We start from the raw sequence: 15,816 nt of genomic DNA, 5'->3' as shown, positions 1-15,816 counted from the left end.
AGATCACATTTTTTTACCCATTCTGATGGTTGATGTGAACATTAACTGAAGCTCTTGACCCGTATATGCATGATTTTATGCACTGCACTGCTGCTACAAGATTGGCTGATTAGATAATCGCATGAATAAGTAGGTGTATGGGTGTTCCTAATAAGGTGAGTGTATATATCAGTGAAGACAGAGATAATAACAATTTAGTAACCATGGAATTTAACTGCATAATGTTAAATAAAACCAAAATACACCTGCATGTACACTATGTTCAAATTGTGTGTTGCACACTGTTTATAGTACCATGCCTTCTTTTAGTACCAAAAAAGAAGATCGAGACAGAAAGAGTAAGAGCGATGGGAGGCTGCTAAAGGGAGAGTTTCTTTGCAAAGCTGGATTCAAATCACCAGCAAGCAATCAGGCAAATCAGGATGAAAATATATAGCAAAAGAAATTCATTTTTCCTCAAAATAATTTGCCATAGGAGGAAGTAAAGTATAACTTTGTGTTTGAAAGTAAAGCATATTTTAAGTAAAACTAATTAATATTAGTTTACAGAATAAAATATATATATATTTATATAATTATTAATACATATATATATATATATATATATATATATATATATATATATATATATATATATATATATATATATATACAGTACATTATTCAAAGTGAGTTATATATTTAGCATAATATATAAAATACTATTCTATTTAACAAGTGAAAAAAAATATTCTTCAATTTTAGATGATGCATAACCACAAGGCTCCAGGTCCAAGTGATGAGAGGGAGTCTTCTGAGCATCAGGAGCAGGTACTGGTGAGAGGATTTTCTAAAGGAACATAATACTAAGAGTTTGATAAGGAGGATAAGGAGTAAGATAGACATGGAAATCATTGAATGGAACACTAGTTATATGCAGCAACAACAACAGTAGTAGCATTAGCATGAAGTCTAACTATTAACAATATGACATTGAAAAGTTTTTAAATGATTCTCTGTAACTGTATTTAGGGGGTGGAAAAAGCAGACATGCAAGGCACACATTGACTCACTGTATGACATAACAGCCAAAGAGGGTTAGAGACTGACCTGAGGGCCCCCGAGCCAGTGGTACAAAATCAGGACCAGTCCCAAGGTGCAAATCATCCCCCACACCGAGTTTTGGAGCATGCACGGGAGAGTCGGGGGAGACATGTTGTGCGCACCTCACCAAACCAGTTTATTGTCTCACTGACTTCATACACAGTATTCACTGTCCTGAAAAAGAGACAGAAAATAGCTTTTTATAAGAGCAATTACACAGTTTCAGTTTTACAGTGTTGAAGGCACAACAAATGTCATAATAGTTGCCTCTTCCCATTAAAAAAAAAATGCATCCATGCTATTCAAAATGATCCACAGCTATCTTAAGCACACTCTGAAAAGTGGTAGCCTTGAGCTATTTTTGCTTGATCTAACTCTTATAATTAGTTTTGTTGGAATAATCTATTGTATTCAGGTTGTTTCTGTGATGTTAAATAACAGTTTTGAGTTGATTAAAACCACATGAATCAGATTTTTAGGTTAACATTTTTTGTCTGTGCATAAGTTCTAAATCAACACTCATAATGAGCTTTAACCAAGATAACACCCATCAAAACAGCTTTGATCCTGTGAGGACAGAGGAATCTAAAAAACACATGTTATTAATTCACCATCAGGGACCCGGTCCAGAAAGCATCTCTCCAAGATCCTCCCTCTTATCAACAATTCTAATTCCTCCATGCCTCATGATGTTTATAAAGGGGACTCCACAATTTGACCCACATCTTCACAGCTAGAAACGTCCAGCCGGTAAGAAGTGTGCTTGTCCTTGTGTTTTCTGTCTTATAATCATGTAATGAAAATGTATAGCCCTACTTACTGCAGTGCATGCTTTTTTTAATGTGTGTTTTTTGTGGGTGCCACTGGCTTTTTACGTAAAATTTTTATATGAAAAACATCCAGGATGATCTTACAATTATTTCATGGTGTCGAGAGTGTTTAGAGGATGTTTAATTACAATAAATGAACTATAAATGATTATAGTACAATTGCTGTTAACGATTGACAGACTTTTGCTTTGGGAACTCTCTGATTGAAGTTAAAACTTTTAAACTTGAAAGTTGTCATATGATAGTACTATGCCTTCATCACTATTATTAATGACTATTCTATTAATAAGATTTGTTGCAAATTGTTACAAAATAGTACTATTTAGACAATTAAATTAATACAATTGTTTTTACACTCTCAAAATAGACTTACTGTAATTGTTCCATTTAACATTCCCTTGATAAATTTGAAAGCTTAATTTAATAAGAGTTGAGATCTATTAAAAAATTGCTAGTATGTCAGAGTTATGAAAAATCCTCTGTGCTCACTAAAGTAATTTGAATCTGTATTCTACACCTCTAACATGGTCAATTACAGCAGACTTTTCCATTGACTGACACACGTTATCAAATCAAGTGTCCATTGGTCACATTTACCTGGTTGAATTCCCCAGAGCTGAAGGAGAAAAACACAATTGATTAACAGTGTTAATTCCAGGTGGCCTTCTTATCTTTAGCATTCAAACACCCACTGGAGAGGCTTTAGCCTGAAGGCAGAAAGAGAGAGAGAGAGCAGGTTAGGGACACGCTGAAGGGCCACAAGAGCCCTGCTGAGGCCCTCTGGAGCAATAGTACAGTCAACAACACGACAAGAACACATAAAGCTTACTTTCCCTGCAGACTTCACAGGGCGGTGCTTCCCATAAGATCTGCTATAAAGAAGACAGATGAAGCACAGCAGTTCTTCAGTCCTTCTTACTCTATGTTTGAAGTGCAGTAACTTAAAACATTTGCAGTTTTGACTGCAATTTAGATAAATTCAGTGTTATAAACTCTAAATTCTGACTGGACGAGCCACGTTTAAAGCATTGTAAAATGCAGATTAATTTGCTTCATTGCTTGGCAGACATCAAAGTTTCATGTATTATTTCTAATTCATTGGGCAAAATATATCAGCCATAAATTTAAACTATGCAGCAAAAGATGACCTTTCTGCAAATACATTTTCATGTAAGACATTTTTTTTAATAGTATTGCTACAAGTGCAATTGACCCGCATAGTGAAGCCTGCACTTATATATCTATGCTGAGGAAACAGGGCAGGTCTTATGTCTATTTGTACAGACCCTGATGGAAGTCCCTCTTGACAGGTGTTTCTGCACAGATGTGACTCTGTGTACTGTGTTTGTGTAGTGGGTGCACTCACTAACAGGTAAACATCCTCAGGGGGGAAACCTTTTACCTGTTTTTCGTAGCTGATGTATTGTTAGATCACTACATGTGACATGATCCACAAATTGTCCTCAGCTTGGAAAATTGTATAGCTCAAAGTTTGCTCTTTAATAGCATGTGAGACTTAATGGAGTTCTCAGTTATGTGTCGTTTAACCCTCCTATGGTATTGAAAAATGGCAACTCCCTTTGGTATTTGGATTAATTTTTGACCGGAAGGGTCAGATGTGTAACCCTTTTTTTTTTTGATGATGATGATGATAATGATACAATTTCTTCTTCGCTGAAATTATGTATTTCTTTTTATCTTATTTTACCATTAATTTGCATATACAAATAAGCTAATTTTTGAAAATAAAAAATAAATAAAAATCAGAACCTACACTTCTATAAGTTGAATCATGACGAAAATATGAGAATCTAACATAAATTGGAGGCAGATTGCTGCCATCTGGTAAACAAAATATAAATAAGAAGACTTGAAAACCATGTAACTGCCAGTAAATGGCTGTAGCCACCTACTCTGTGGTCTGATGGCATGTTGTAACCTAATTTTATTTTTTAGCACAAGATATGCATTTGGATAGATATTTAGACATGATCAAACTATTATTTGTCAAAGTTTAGCATTTTAAATTGGCTTGAAGTGTCAGTTTTTGCAGTTAATGCCATTATGCTTGCAATCAAACCTGACCATGGCATTACAAAGGGAAGACACAAAATAAGCATTTTTCTACCAATTATTTATTTCAAACATAAAAATGTAATAACTCAAAGTAAATGCATAATAATATCAAGAAAAGGAACATCAAGAAACAGAGCCCTGGTTCTGTGCGTGCGTGCATGCGTGAGTGTGTGTGTGCATGAGTGGGCGGGTTTGGGTGGTTTACGAGGAAATGTTTAGGTTACAAACTGGTAATTACAAGGGTATTATACTATAAATGTGGTTTATGAGGACATTTCTAGTGTCCCCGTAATTCAAATCGCTTAAAAAACATACTACACGATGTGAAAAGGATGTTTGAAAATGTAAAAATGCAGAAAGTGTTTTTTGTAAGGGTTAGGTTTAGGGGTAGGGATAGGGTTAGGGGATAGAATCTATAGTTCGTCCAGTATAAAAATCATTATGTCTATGGAGAGTCCTCATAAGGATAGCCGCACCAACATGTGTGTGTGTGTGTGTGTGTGTGTGTGTGTGTGTGTGTTCTGCATTGTGAGTGTGTTCTGCATTGTGAGTGTGTTATCATCTCACCCCTTCATTTCTGAGTGTGTGTGTATTTAGTATTAGACATTTTTTTTTTTTTTTTAACAAATGTAAAAAAAGGTTTCTGTGTTATTGTCTCACCAGTTCATGTTTGTGTGTGTGTGTAAGTGTGTTTGTGTGTGAGTGGGTGTATATGTATTTTACTGAGGTTGTTTTAGAGTCACCCTGTAATTTCTGTCAGTTTTTTTCTGCATTGATGGTATTTGACAGATCAAATAAAATTGCTCTGTTTTTTGGTCTTTCCCATTCATTTTCCTTCAGAACCATGTAAGACTATGAGACTGATCTCATGAAAATTACGTGACTGTGGTGATTTTTTATTTTTTTATTTTTTTATTTTTTATGATTAGCACTTTTTATTGATTCACACATTTGAAACAGAAAAGCAAAACATATATTCATAGAATCATCTATAACCCCCATTATTACCTTTGCCCCCTCCCAATCCCACCACGACCCTCAACAAATATCCCTGTGGGGTATATATATATATATATATATATATATATACAGTATATGTATGTGAATGCATAGCAATAAAACAAAATCTTGGGTAGGCCTAGCCTACCTATGTCAGTCAGCCAAAGTAACTTACTGAAGTGTAATCTGGGATGTTTACCATTCCAAATGAAAGACTTCGCTATGCTATCAAATTGCTTGAAATAAGAGAGGGGGACATCTATACGGAGAGATTGTAGCAGGTAGTTGAATTTTGGAATACAATTCATTTTAATAACATTAAATGTAATGAAGCCCACCTGCTCACATCGCTCGAAAATCTTTTTATTAAATGGTCAAAATTAAATCTAACTAAATCACACACATTTTTTGGGAATAAAATACCCAAATACTTAATACCCTGTTTGGGCCACTGGAAGGCGCCTGGCTGAAAAGCCGTTACTGGGTAGTACACTGTCAGAGACAAAGCTTTGGATTTAGACCAATTGACTCTGTATCCTGAGAACTTAGGAAAGGAATTAATAATTCTGTGGAGGCAAGGCACAGATCTAGTAGGGTCGGAGACAAATTATAAAATATAATCTGCGTAAAGCAAAAGTTTATGCGCCACAACTCCTGCCACCACCCCTGGAAAATCATCCTCCTTTCTTTGAACCGCCGCTACCGGGTGTCTATAAAGTAACTTAATCCACCCAATAAAAGTATTCCCGAACCCATACATTTCCAAAATCCTAAAAAGATGATCCGATTCTACCATATCAAATGCCTTTTCGGCATCAAGCAAGATGGCAGCGACCAGAGTCTGATCGTTCGCCACTGACCACATGACATTAATGAAACACCTAATGTTATCAGAAGAGTTACAGCCCTGAATAAACCCCACCTGATCAATATGTATGAGAGATGTCATAACTTTACTTCATCGGTTAGCCAAAATTTTTGACAATATTTGAACATCTAGTTGGATCAGGGAAATTGGATGGTAACTCTTACACTCGCTTGGATCTTTGTCCTTTTTAAGAATCAGACTGATTCTTGTGTCATGGTTGTGTCATGGTTGGCGGAAGCTTTCCATTCTTTAATGATTCCATATAAACTTCTAGCAAAAGTGGAGCCAGTTTTGTAGCATAAGATCTAAAAAATTCAGTGGCAAAGCCGTCTGGCCCCGTAGGCAAGGCCTTAATTACCTCGCCAAGCTCCTCCAAGGTTATCTCAGAATCAAGAGAATTTTTTCACCAGTTTAGGAAGTTCTAATGGTTCCATAAAGTTTCTAATATCCTCTTCAGTAGATGAAGATGTGGAGCTATAAAGATCAAGATAGTATTCTTTAAAAGCATTGTAAATATCAATGGCCGAAGTAAATATTTCTCAACCAGCAGATTTCACTAAGGGAATGGTAGAAAAAGACTCTCTCTGTTTTATATATCTAGGCAGAAGCTACCCTGCTTTGTCCCCCGACTCAAAGTATGACTGTCTTGCCCTGAATAGCCAAAACTCTACCTTCCATGACAAAATAGTATTATATCTGTATTTCAATTGAGTCAATTCTCTGAGGCCATTAGACGACATTCGGTGCTTCAGCTCTGCCTCGGCACTTTTAATATTCCAATTCCACAAGTTCTTGTGCTTTGGATTTTTTGAATGCAACATACTGTATGATCCGGCCCCTAAGAATGGCCTTAAGTGCCTCCCAAGCCACGCCCACAGAGGATACTGAGGACCAGTTGGTCTCCATATAGACATTGATTTCAGCCTTTAGCATTTGCTGGAATTCAGGATTTTGCAAAAGGGATACATTAAAGCACCAACTATTTGATTTCCTTTTCTCCATATGTGGCAACACCTCTAAACACACCAGGGCGTGATCTGATCCACAACAAAATGAAATGAGGGACTTATATATATATATATATATATAATCTATTCAAGAATAAATCTTATAGACTGATGAAAAAAATGTATAGTCCCTACCAGATGGGTTCAAAAGTCTCCAAATTTCTGTAAGACCAAGATTTTTACACATCCTGTGAAGCATCAGTGTTGCTCTAGGGGGCTTGCACACTTTTGCTTCACTATGATCACAGACTGAGTCCATCAAAAGATTAAAGTCTACTCCCAATATTATATCATGAGGGGTGCCAGTGGCTTGCAACATCCCTTCAAGATCTATAAAAAAGCCCTGATCATCAACATTAGGTGCATAAATATTAGCCAAAATAAGACTTTGTCCCTGAATTTCAGCTAAAACAATAATGACTCTTCCTAATTTATCTTTACTCTGTTTGAGACATTTGAATTGTACATGTTTACTTATCAGTGTAATGACTCCCCTGCTCTTACTCAAGACAGCACTATAAAAAAAAATGCCCACCCCATAACTTTCCAAATTGTTCAGCTTCCTGCAGAGAAAGGTGCATTTCTTGAAAAAGCACTATATCATATTTCTTACACTTAAGAAGAGAAATAACCTTCCTTCTTTTTATGGGGTGCCCCAGCCCATTCACTTTCCACGTGGAGAGAGACAATCCACTCATATTAACATTTTGACATATAAGAATTAATAGATTGTGTCAAAAACGAAATTATAAAGACCACATTCCAACATTAGTGCAAACATTAGAACCCACAAACAGAAAAAAGAAAAATGTGCACATTAAACCTGTGCACGACAGTGCCAACTGGCACCCATCCCTCCAAACTCAAACAGTGCATGTATGCCTACGAGAGCCCCCATGACAACTTTGCCATCGGATTACTCAAGTCCGGTGTTTTTATAAAAATTTTGTGAGACAGAATTGCTCGGCAAAAGATAATCTATAATACAAACTCCAGCCAATAGGCGGAATAAACACAAAGAGCATGTAGATTCATCCATAAAACTGTCCTGAAGGTGTGTTACTCTACAAAATAAACTCCAACCGCTAGGCAGAAAAAGCACACAAAAAAGCGCTCAGTTCCCTCAAACACTCAAGCGAATGTTCAGTGAGCCAATCCACTCAGCTGCAATGTGGGTACCACAAGATGACTTACTCACTCCATTGACTTTATGAGGCACATCGCTTGCTGTGGGCAGGTGAATGTTTTACGGCCATCCTTAGCATCTATTCTCAATTTGACCAGGAATATCAGTGCAAAAGCGACCTTCCATTGATGTAAAAGTTTCTTGCATTCCTTGAATCGATCACGTTTCTTTCTTGTCGAATTCGCAAAGTCTGGGAATAAGAAATGCTGTGGTTCCTCCAAGAATGCCTTCCTTTACTCCTCGCCTCACGTAACACAAGATCTTTATCGGAAGATCTCAGAAATTTGGCCAGAATTGATTGGGGCCTGCCTCCCTCCGCAGATCACCGAACAGGAACCCTGTGAGCTCGCTCGATTTCCAGCTTATGGCCTGCTATGTCGAGCAGATTCGGAAAGAGCCCTGTCCAGGAATTTCACCATATTCTGTCCCTTTTCGCCCTCTGGAATTCCAACGATATGGATGTTATTCTGCCGGCTACGGTTTTTATGTCCTCCAACTTCTCCCAGATATGCTCCAAATCCACCTTGGTCGCTAGCGGATTACCAGATAATTCCCTCTCCGATGACTCCAGGTAATCAATCCATTTCTCGATATCCCCCACTCTTGTAACCACATCAGTAAACTTTGCCTCCATGGCAGTGAACGATCGACGTATCACAGCAAGATCCTCTAAGTCAGCAATGACCTTCGTCAGCATTGCCGACATGTTCAACATCTCTCGCCGCATTTCTCACACTTGGGTGTCAGCTTGAGCACGTAAGTGTCTTTTAATGTCTCCAGAACCCGAGGATTTTGATTTCTTGACATATTGTCCTCCTAGAACAGTTATGGAAAAGAGTGTATCGAATCTCACTGGTTTATATCATTAAAAGTGTTAAAACTAGCAAAGTGCGCAGAGCTTGCCATTCACACGTCCGATCCTCGCATGGCATCACGTGACCTGTGGTGACATTTTTGAAAAAATTATATTTATTTGGCTTCCTACATGTAAAATTTTAGTTACATTTTCTCCAAAACAGATGAGGTTTTTAAGGTTAATTTAAGGTTAGTTATTAAAGATAGTGTCGTAAAAAGCAAATGTGAGCTGAAAAACACATCTGCTGAAGCAACCACATAATTTTGTGGTGCCCATTTTGACACTTTCTGCTCATGTGTCAACTTGTGTGCTCTTCAGGACTTGTACCCCAGTCCTTTACATTGCAAGTGCAATGTTCTATCAGTTGAGCTACCACACAATTTGATCACATGTGAAGAAGCTTGTAAATGTAGTTGGTTATGTAATGCAAATGTTAAAATGTATTGCCCAGAGCATGTATTGCCTATAGTAAAAGTGTTTTAATGTCATAAGATAGCATTGTGTGAGGAGCGGGCGAAAAGTAAATGTTTGTGAACTCATGATCTGCCCTTTTACTTGTGTTTTGTGTGAAAGTGAATAAAAGCCATTGTTGTTATTGCAGCTCTAGTGTTCATTTCACCAGGAAAGTGCTGCGATACGTACAACAAGCCACGTCAAAATGATTTTGCAAAAATATAGGTATAGTAACTAGGCCTGTTAATTTAACACATTAATTCAGTGTGATGAATTATATAAAAAATAACACTTTAAAACAATTGGCACAATTTTCAAGTCCTGGAGAGTTGTAAGGAATATGTCTACCATCGGAGCAATTCAACTTTTCACCAGGGGGCAGTCAGCAAAACTCCAGCTGTTCAGACAACAAACCATACTGAGGCTTGCTTGGCACTAGTGACAGCAAAACATGATGATACCATCTTGCGTTCAAAAACAGCAAGGATCTCGAGACGTGTTTTTTTAAGTTTCAAACTACAGTACGTTTAACTTGACACAATGACCTAAACACATTGTGTTTATGACACGACGCAACCAAAGTGAGAGGATACAAAAGCGTCTGTCTGACTCAGGTGTACATTGACATGTCCCTTATAATAAATCTCGGACAGGTTAATGAATTCAGTTGCAAAATGGATTGCTATGAACTGTATGCCAATGATAGGCTTAAGTTCAATAATATGGAAAAAAAACAATATATTGCCTTCTAAAGCTAATTTTTGTATTGTCTTTTCTACAGTATGCTTGACTCGTCTGCCACAATAATGTAGTGCATTTTAATTATTTGAATTATATTTGTAATATAAAGTATATTATATTTATACATATTTAAATATAATAATTTAATCTTTATTTATTGAATTATTGTTCTTTAGGAGGCTTTTGATTAATTAATTGGCATGTCATGTAATTACTTCAATTAAAAATTTTTATCTGTTGACAGCAATAATAGTAACATGACTCTATGAGAGACCAGGTTGGAAAAACAACTTTATATATCCTGTCAGAGCGATACACGCTGCAAGGATCCTGTTAATGTTAAAAGCTTCAAATCAATATTGTATGAGTCCTTTGCTCCCAACCCAACAGTGTTCACCCTAAAAATAAAACCTACGATATTTGCATGTTAATAGTTTGAAGTAACCTGTCATTTTCACTGTCTCCTCTAGAATCTCATTCACTGGTTTCATCATGGAGAACCGACTACGCTATGACCCAAGATTTAGCTACATCCTCAGAAGCAGCCTGCCCTCCTCTAACCTCACAACCAACTCGGTCAATGCCACACACACCATTAGTGTGTTTGATGGGTGTGAAGAAATGGTGAGCGGTATCATATTCGACTTTACTATGCAATCTTTCAATGTGATCATAGGAATACCAGCCAACATTCTGGTCATTGCAAACCTAATAAATACCAGGAATGATCCTTTAACTTCTGACATCTTCTTGGGCTGCCTGGCCTTCATGGATGCCTACTTTGGCTTTATGACGATCATAGCGTTCCTCAATCTCTACCACTGGAGAAGTGCACTGGGTTGGATGGCTCTGAAGTTCTCTTATGGTGTGAAGGACACCAGTGGGCCGCTCTTTCTCTCTTGCGTCTGTCTGGATCGCTTCATAGCTGTTCTCTGCCCCATCGCATTTGGGCAGTTGAAGGACAGAAAATACAGGGTCGGCCTCTCCATTGTGGTTTTTCTGCTTACCTTTGCCTATGCTTCAGCCAAAACCGTCGGTGGCCTCCGCAACTTTGAGAAGGTTTTCACCGGCGAGGTCTTGTTCGCTTTCACCTGGATGGTGGTGTGTAACGCTGCCATTCTCTGGGCCCTGAAACGCTCCAGAGGCTCTGGAACAGATGAGATGCATCCTATGAAAAGAAAGGCGTTCAAGATGGTTCTGTCTATTCTGGTCATAATCGTGTCTAACTATCTGCCTCCAGTTGCTCTGTTCCCCTTTGAGGACCATTATCCGCATAAGGTATTCACCTGCTATGTGCAACCAGTGGGATTTGCCTTTGTAAACATCAGCAGTACTATCCAGCCCTTAGCTTACTTGAGTCGCCTAGAGAAAGTTCCTTTCTTGCCTGAATCTTATATCGAGAAGTTATGCTGCAAAAAGAAAGACAAGCCCTCAAACAAATGATGATGAAATTATTAGGCTACATCCATCTGTGTCTGAGATATACTATTAAAAATATTAAACAAACTATTTAAAAATGTGGTAACGTAATTTCCATAGTTCCTCAATTTTCAAAATATCCCTGTAAATATAGATGCTTAAATCTATGAATTGAACTTGGGTCATTCCCAGTTCGGTTACTTTCCGGCTTTGAAATTATTTAAACATGAAATACAATTTTATGATTACAGAATCTTTATGTTTCATATTTAAGGGGACATGTTAAAGACTTTATAAGTCACACAAGTCAAGCTAAATGACTTATAAATTTCAGATCTCCATCTGTTAAATGAGCAGGGTCAGGGTAATAACTGAGTGGCCATTCAGAGGGTAACATTAGCCACTACATAGTCTGTGAATGATATCTAGCTTACTTATTGATCAAATTATACTGTTGATTTTATTTCTGTAAAGTATATTGACAATTAAAAAAAAAAAAAAAGAAGTAGAAGAAGAATTTTTTCAAAATCTTTCCATATCAGAGTGGATATGTTAGTCAAAAATGTCACAAAATAAAGGGAAAACTTTTTTGCTGAATGGCTGATGTCACCTTCAGTGTGTGTGATGTCATTTAATAACATATATCTTCCATTACAGGTCACAGTATCATGACATAACAGGGTGGATAATAAATCAAGTGACATAGAAAAAACCTCCACTATCAGTTTTAAAATTATACATTTACCACAAATGAATTTAAATGTCTTTAATCTTTTTAGCAAGCCTATTTTAATTGTAATAACTGAAATTAAGCCTTATATATCCCATAAATTGTACTGGGGACTTAAAAGTCACCGAATTACAGGAATGACCCACTTGTTTGATATTTGTAATAAATACTGTAATTATTGTAGGCCTACTAAAGTTTTAAGACTTTCCAGTTGTGCATTTTGATGAATAGGCCTATACATTGTTTAGTATTGTCCTAGCATTAATATGTGACTGAATGATATATGAGAATATGGCAAATATGAATTAAATCTTTTGAGAATTCTGTTAAGCAAATAAAACGTGCATTCACTTGAAGAGTTGTAGCGTCACTGTGTGTTACTGACAAAAATGGCAATAATCACAATGGGAAGTTGAACTATTTGTGAAGGACCCAAAAAAAATGTATCTGTTTATTAAATATACTTTGAAACATTTGTCATTTATTCAAAAATTAAAAATAATACAATTTAATATAATTTAATAAAAAACGATAAAATCTCATTATACATTTCACATCAACTTTGTAAATGTTAGAAGCTTTTTGAACAGGTGCACGAGATAACGGCTGAATTAGGAATCTCATACAACCGTACTACTCTTACTTCTGTTGTTTATATTGCAAAAGTTGTAATTATGCGATTCTGAATTTATTCATCTTTCTTACTGTCGCCAAACAAGAAGTACACATAGAGAAGCGCGCACAGAGAGAGCCTGATAGGATGTTTTCTGAGGTAAATGGGACACTTTAACTTCACCACAAATTGTAACTTCTAAATTTTTGATATTTTTTAAATAACATATGCAAGTAAAATCATTAAAAACATTTAGATATAAGTTACAAACAGGCAAGATGGAATTAAATGAAATTGCGATATTTTGAAAATCTTGCCATTGCAATTTGAATTGCAATATGATTAACATAAAAAATACAAATAAAAAACTACTAAGTGAATTACTACTGCTAATAGAAAAACTGTTCAAGAAAGGGTGTTCACATTGTCACAGTGTTATCATCTTCACATTTAATCTTTTCACTGTGTTTTTGTCCACTCTGTAATTGGGTCTCAGGCTCTCAGCCCACGTTTCATCATTATTTTTTGGAACCCAGTAATAAGTTAAGTTAAAAACAACAACAATAATAATCATTATTATTATTATTATGATTATGAAATAAAACAAGACCATATTTATGTAATATTTTCTTAACCTGCATGCAGCATAGCTATGCAGGCCTTTATTTTGGCAGAAGCTTTTACTTAGGCAGAACACTGAAGGAAGACATTTCTGTTTTTGGTTGAGGTGGCATGGCCTTGTAATGCAGAGAAATGCCCTTATTATGAGGTTACTTTAGATTTGTGTAGTTACTTTTAGTGGCTAAGCATATTTAGAACTTCAAAAATGTGCAATTAGTGAAACTTAAGCACTGTAAATATAACATGCTCAGCTCATTAGCCTTGCACATGCTGTGCACAAACAGTTACCGCAGTGAGCAGTACGAACAGACTATTCGTTTATTTGATTAAACTGCAGCCCTTGCGGGTTGATAATCACACTTCTTCATTTTGCCCATGACATAATTTAAATTCTAACCATTTTCTAATTAAAATGTTATCTATATTGCTTATCAAAACTTCAGTTCTTCTGCAAGTATATTAGTTACTACAAAACATGTCAACGGTAATGTGCGAAGGACTGTGGAACTGTAGTTTATCTGTCTCCTTTATAGCAGATCTTATGGGAAGCACCGCCCTATGAAGTCTGCAGGGAAAGTAAGCTTTATGTGTTCTTGTCGTGTTGTTGACTGTACTATTGCTCCAGAGGGCCTCAGCAGGGCTCTTGTGGCCCTTCAGCGTGTCCCTAACCTGCTCTCTCTCTCTCTTTCTGCCTTCAGGCTAAAGCCTCTCCAGTGGGTGTTTGAATGCTAAAGATAAGAAGGCCACCTGGAATTGACACTGTTAATCAATTGTGTTTTTCTCCTTCAGCTCTGGGGAATTCAACCAGGTAAATGTGACCAATGGACACTTGATTTGATAAAGTGTGTCAAGTGTGAGAAGTCTGCTGTGATTAACCTTGTTAATGATGTATAATTTAGATTCAAATAGCTTTGATAAGCAAAAATGAAAACCAACAGTATCTATGAAAATCTCTAGTCAGTTTTCATGAATCTGATTTTGATCTTTAGGGTGGGCAACTGGTTGTCTGTTCATTGGGGTAGGGGAGTGAGAAGTTTGTAGGGCAGGGCACAAGGAAAATCTAGGAGGGACATGCCCCCTATTAAACCCAACCATTGGTTCTGGTCTGTTATGTAGGCAGAGTGTGAGCAGAAATATTCCCAGACGAAACATGAAGCGCTATATATTCTATATATACACTGATCAGCCACAACATTAAAACCACTGACAGGTGAAGTGAATAACATTTATTATCTCGTTACAATAGCACTTGTCAAGGGGTGGAATATATTAGGCAGCAAGTGAACAGTCAGTTCTTGAATTTGTTGGAAGCAGGGAAAATGGGCAAGCATAAGGATCTGAGCGACTTTAACAAGGGTCAAATTGTGATGGCAAGACAACTGGGTCAGAACATCTGCAAAATGGCAGGTCTTGTGGGGTGTTCCCGGTATGCAGTGGTTAGTACCTACCAAAAATGGTCCAAGGAAGAACAACCAGTGAACCGGTGACAGGGTCATGGGCACCCAAGGCTCATTTATGCACGTGGGGAGCGAAGGCTAGCCCAACTGGTCCGATCCCACAGAAGAGCTACTGTAGCACAAATTGCTGAAAAACTTAATGCTGGCCATGATAGAAAGGTGTCAGAACACACAATGCATCGCAGCTTGCTGCGTATGAGGCTGCGTAACCGCAGACCAGTCAGAGTGCCCATGCTGACCCCTGTCCAATGCTGAAAGTGCCTGCAATGGGCACGTGAGTGTCAGAACTGGACCATGGAGCAATGGAAGAAGGTGGCCTGATCTGATGAATCACGTTTCTTTTAGATCATGTGGACGGCCGGGTGCGTGTGTATCATTTACATGGGGAAAAGATGGCAGCAGGATGCACTGTGGGAAGAAGGCAGGCCGGCAGAGGCAGTGTGATACTCTGGGCAATGTTCTTTTCGGAAACCTTGGGTCCTGGCATTCATGTGGGTTACTTTGACACGTACCACCTACTTAATGATTGTTGCAGACTACATACACCCCTTCATGGCAACGGTATTCCCTGATGGCAGTGGCCTCATTCAGCAGAATAATGCACCCTGCCACACAGCAAAAAATGTTCAGGAATGGTTTGAGGAACATGACAAAGTGTTCAAGGTGTTGACTTGACCTCCAGATTCCCCAGGTCTCAGTCTGATTGAGCATCTATGGGATGTGCTGGACCAACAAGTCCGATCCATGGAGGCCCCACCTCGCAACTTACAGGACTTAAAGGATCTGCTGCTAACGTCTTGGTGCCAAATGCCACAGGAAACCTTCAGAGGTCTTGTGGAGTCCATGCCTCGACGGGTCAGAGCTGTTTTGAGGGCAC

General features: G+C 37.6%; 1 protein-coding gene across 1 annotated transcript; it reads left to right on the top strand.

The window, feature by feature from the left end:
• Window positions 1-1,780: 1,780 nt before the first annotated feature.
• LOC127451648 (G-protein coupled receptor 183) lies at window positions 1,781-11,542 on the top strand. Its single transcript, XM_051716494.1, has 2 exons — window positions 1,781-1,833; window positions 10,570-11,542. The coding sequence occupies exon 2, from the start codon at window positions 10,592-10,594 to the stop codon at window positions 11,540-11,542; it is 951 nt and encodes a 316-aa protein (XP_051572454.1). The 5' UTR covers window positions 1,781-1,833; window positions 10,570-10,591.
• Window positions 11,543-15,816: the final 4,274 nt, after the last annotated feature.

Source organism: Myxocyprinus asiaticus, chromosome 14, assembly GCF_019703515.2.
Source record: "Myxocyprinus asiaticus isolate MX2 ecotype Aquarium Trade chromosome 14, UBuf_Myxa_2, whole genome shotgun sequence".
In the NCBI taxonomy this organism is placed as follows: domain Eukaryota; kingdom Metazoa; phylum Chordata; class Actinopteri; order Cypriniformes; family Catostomidae; genus Myxocyprinus; species Myxocyprinus asiaticus.
The sequence above is the reverse complement of the archived record's forward strand: the minus strand, read 5'-3'. Positions and strand labels throughout refer to the sequence as shown.

What these genes read in the sequence shown, in the direction of transcription:
- LOC127451648 (XM_051716494.1), top strand. Translation starts at nt 10,592, where the DNA reads ATGGAGAACCGACTACGCTATGACCCAAGATTTAGCTACATCCTCAGA.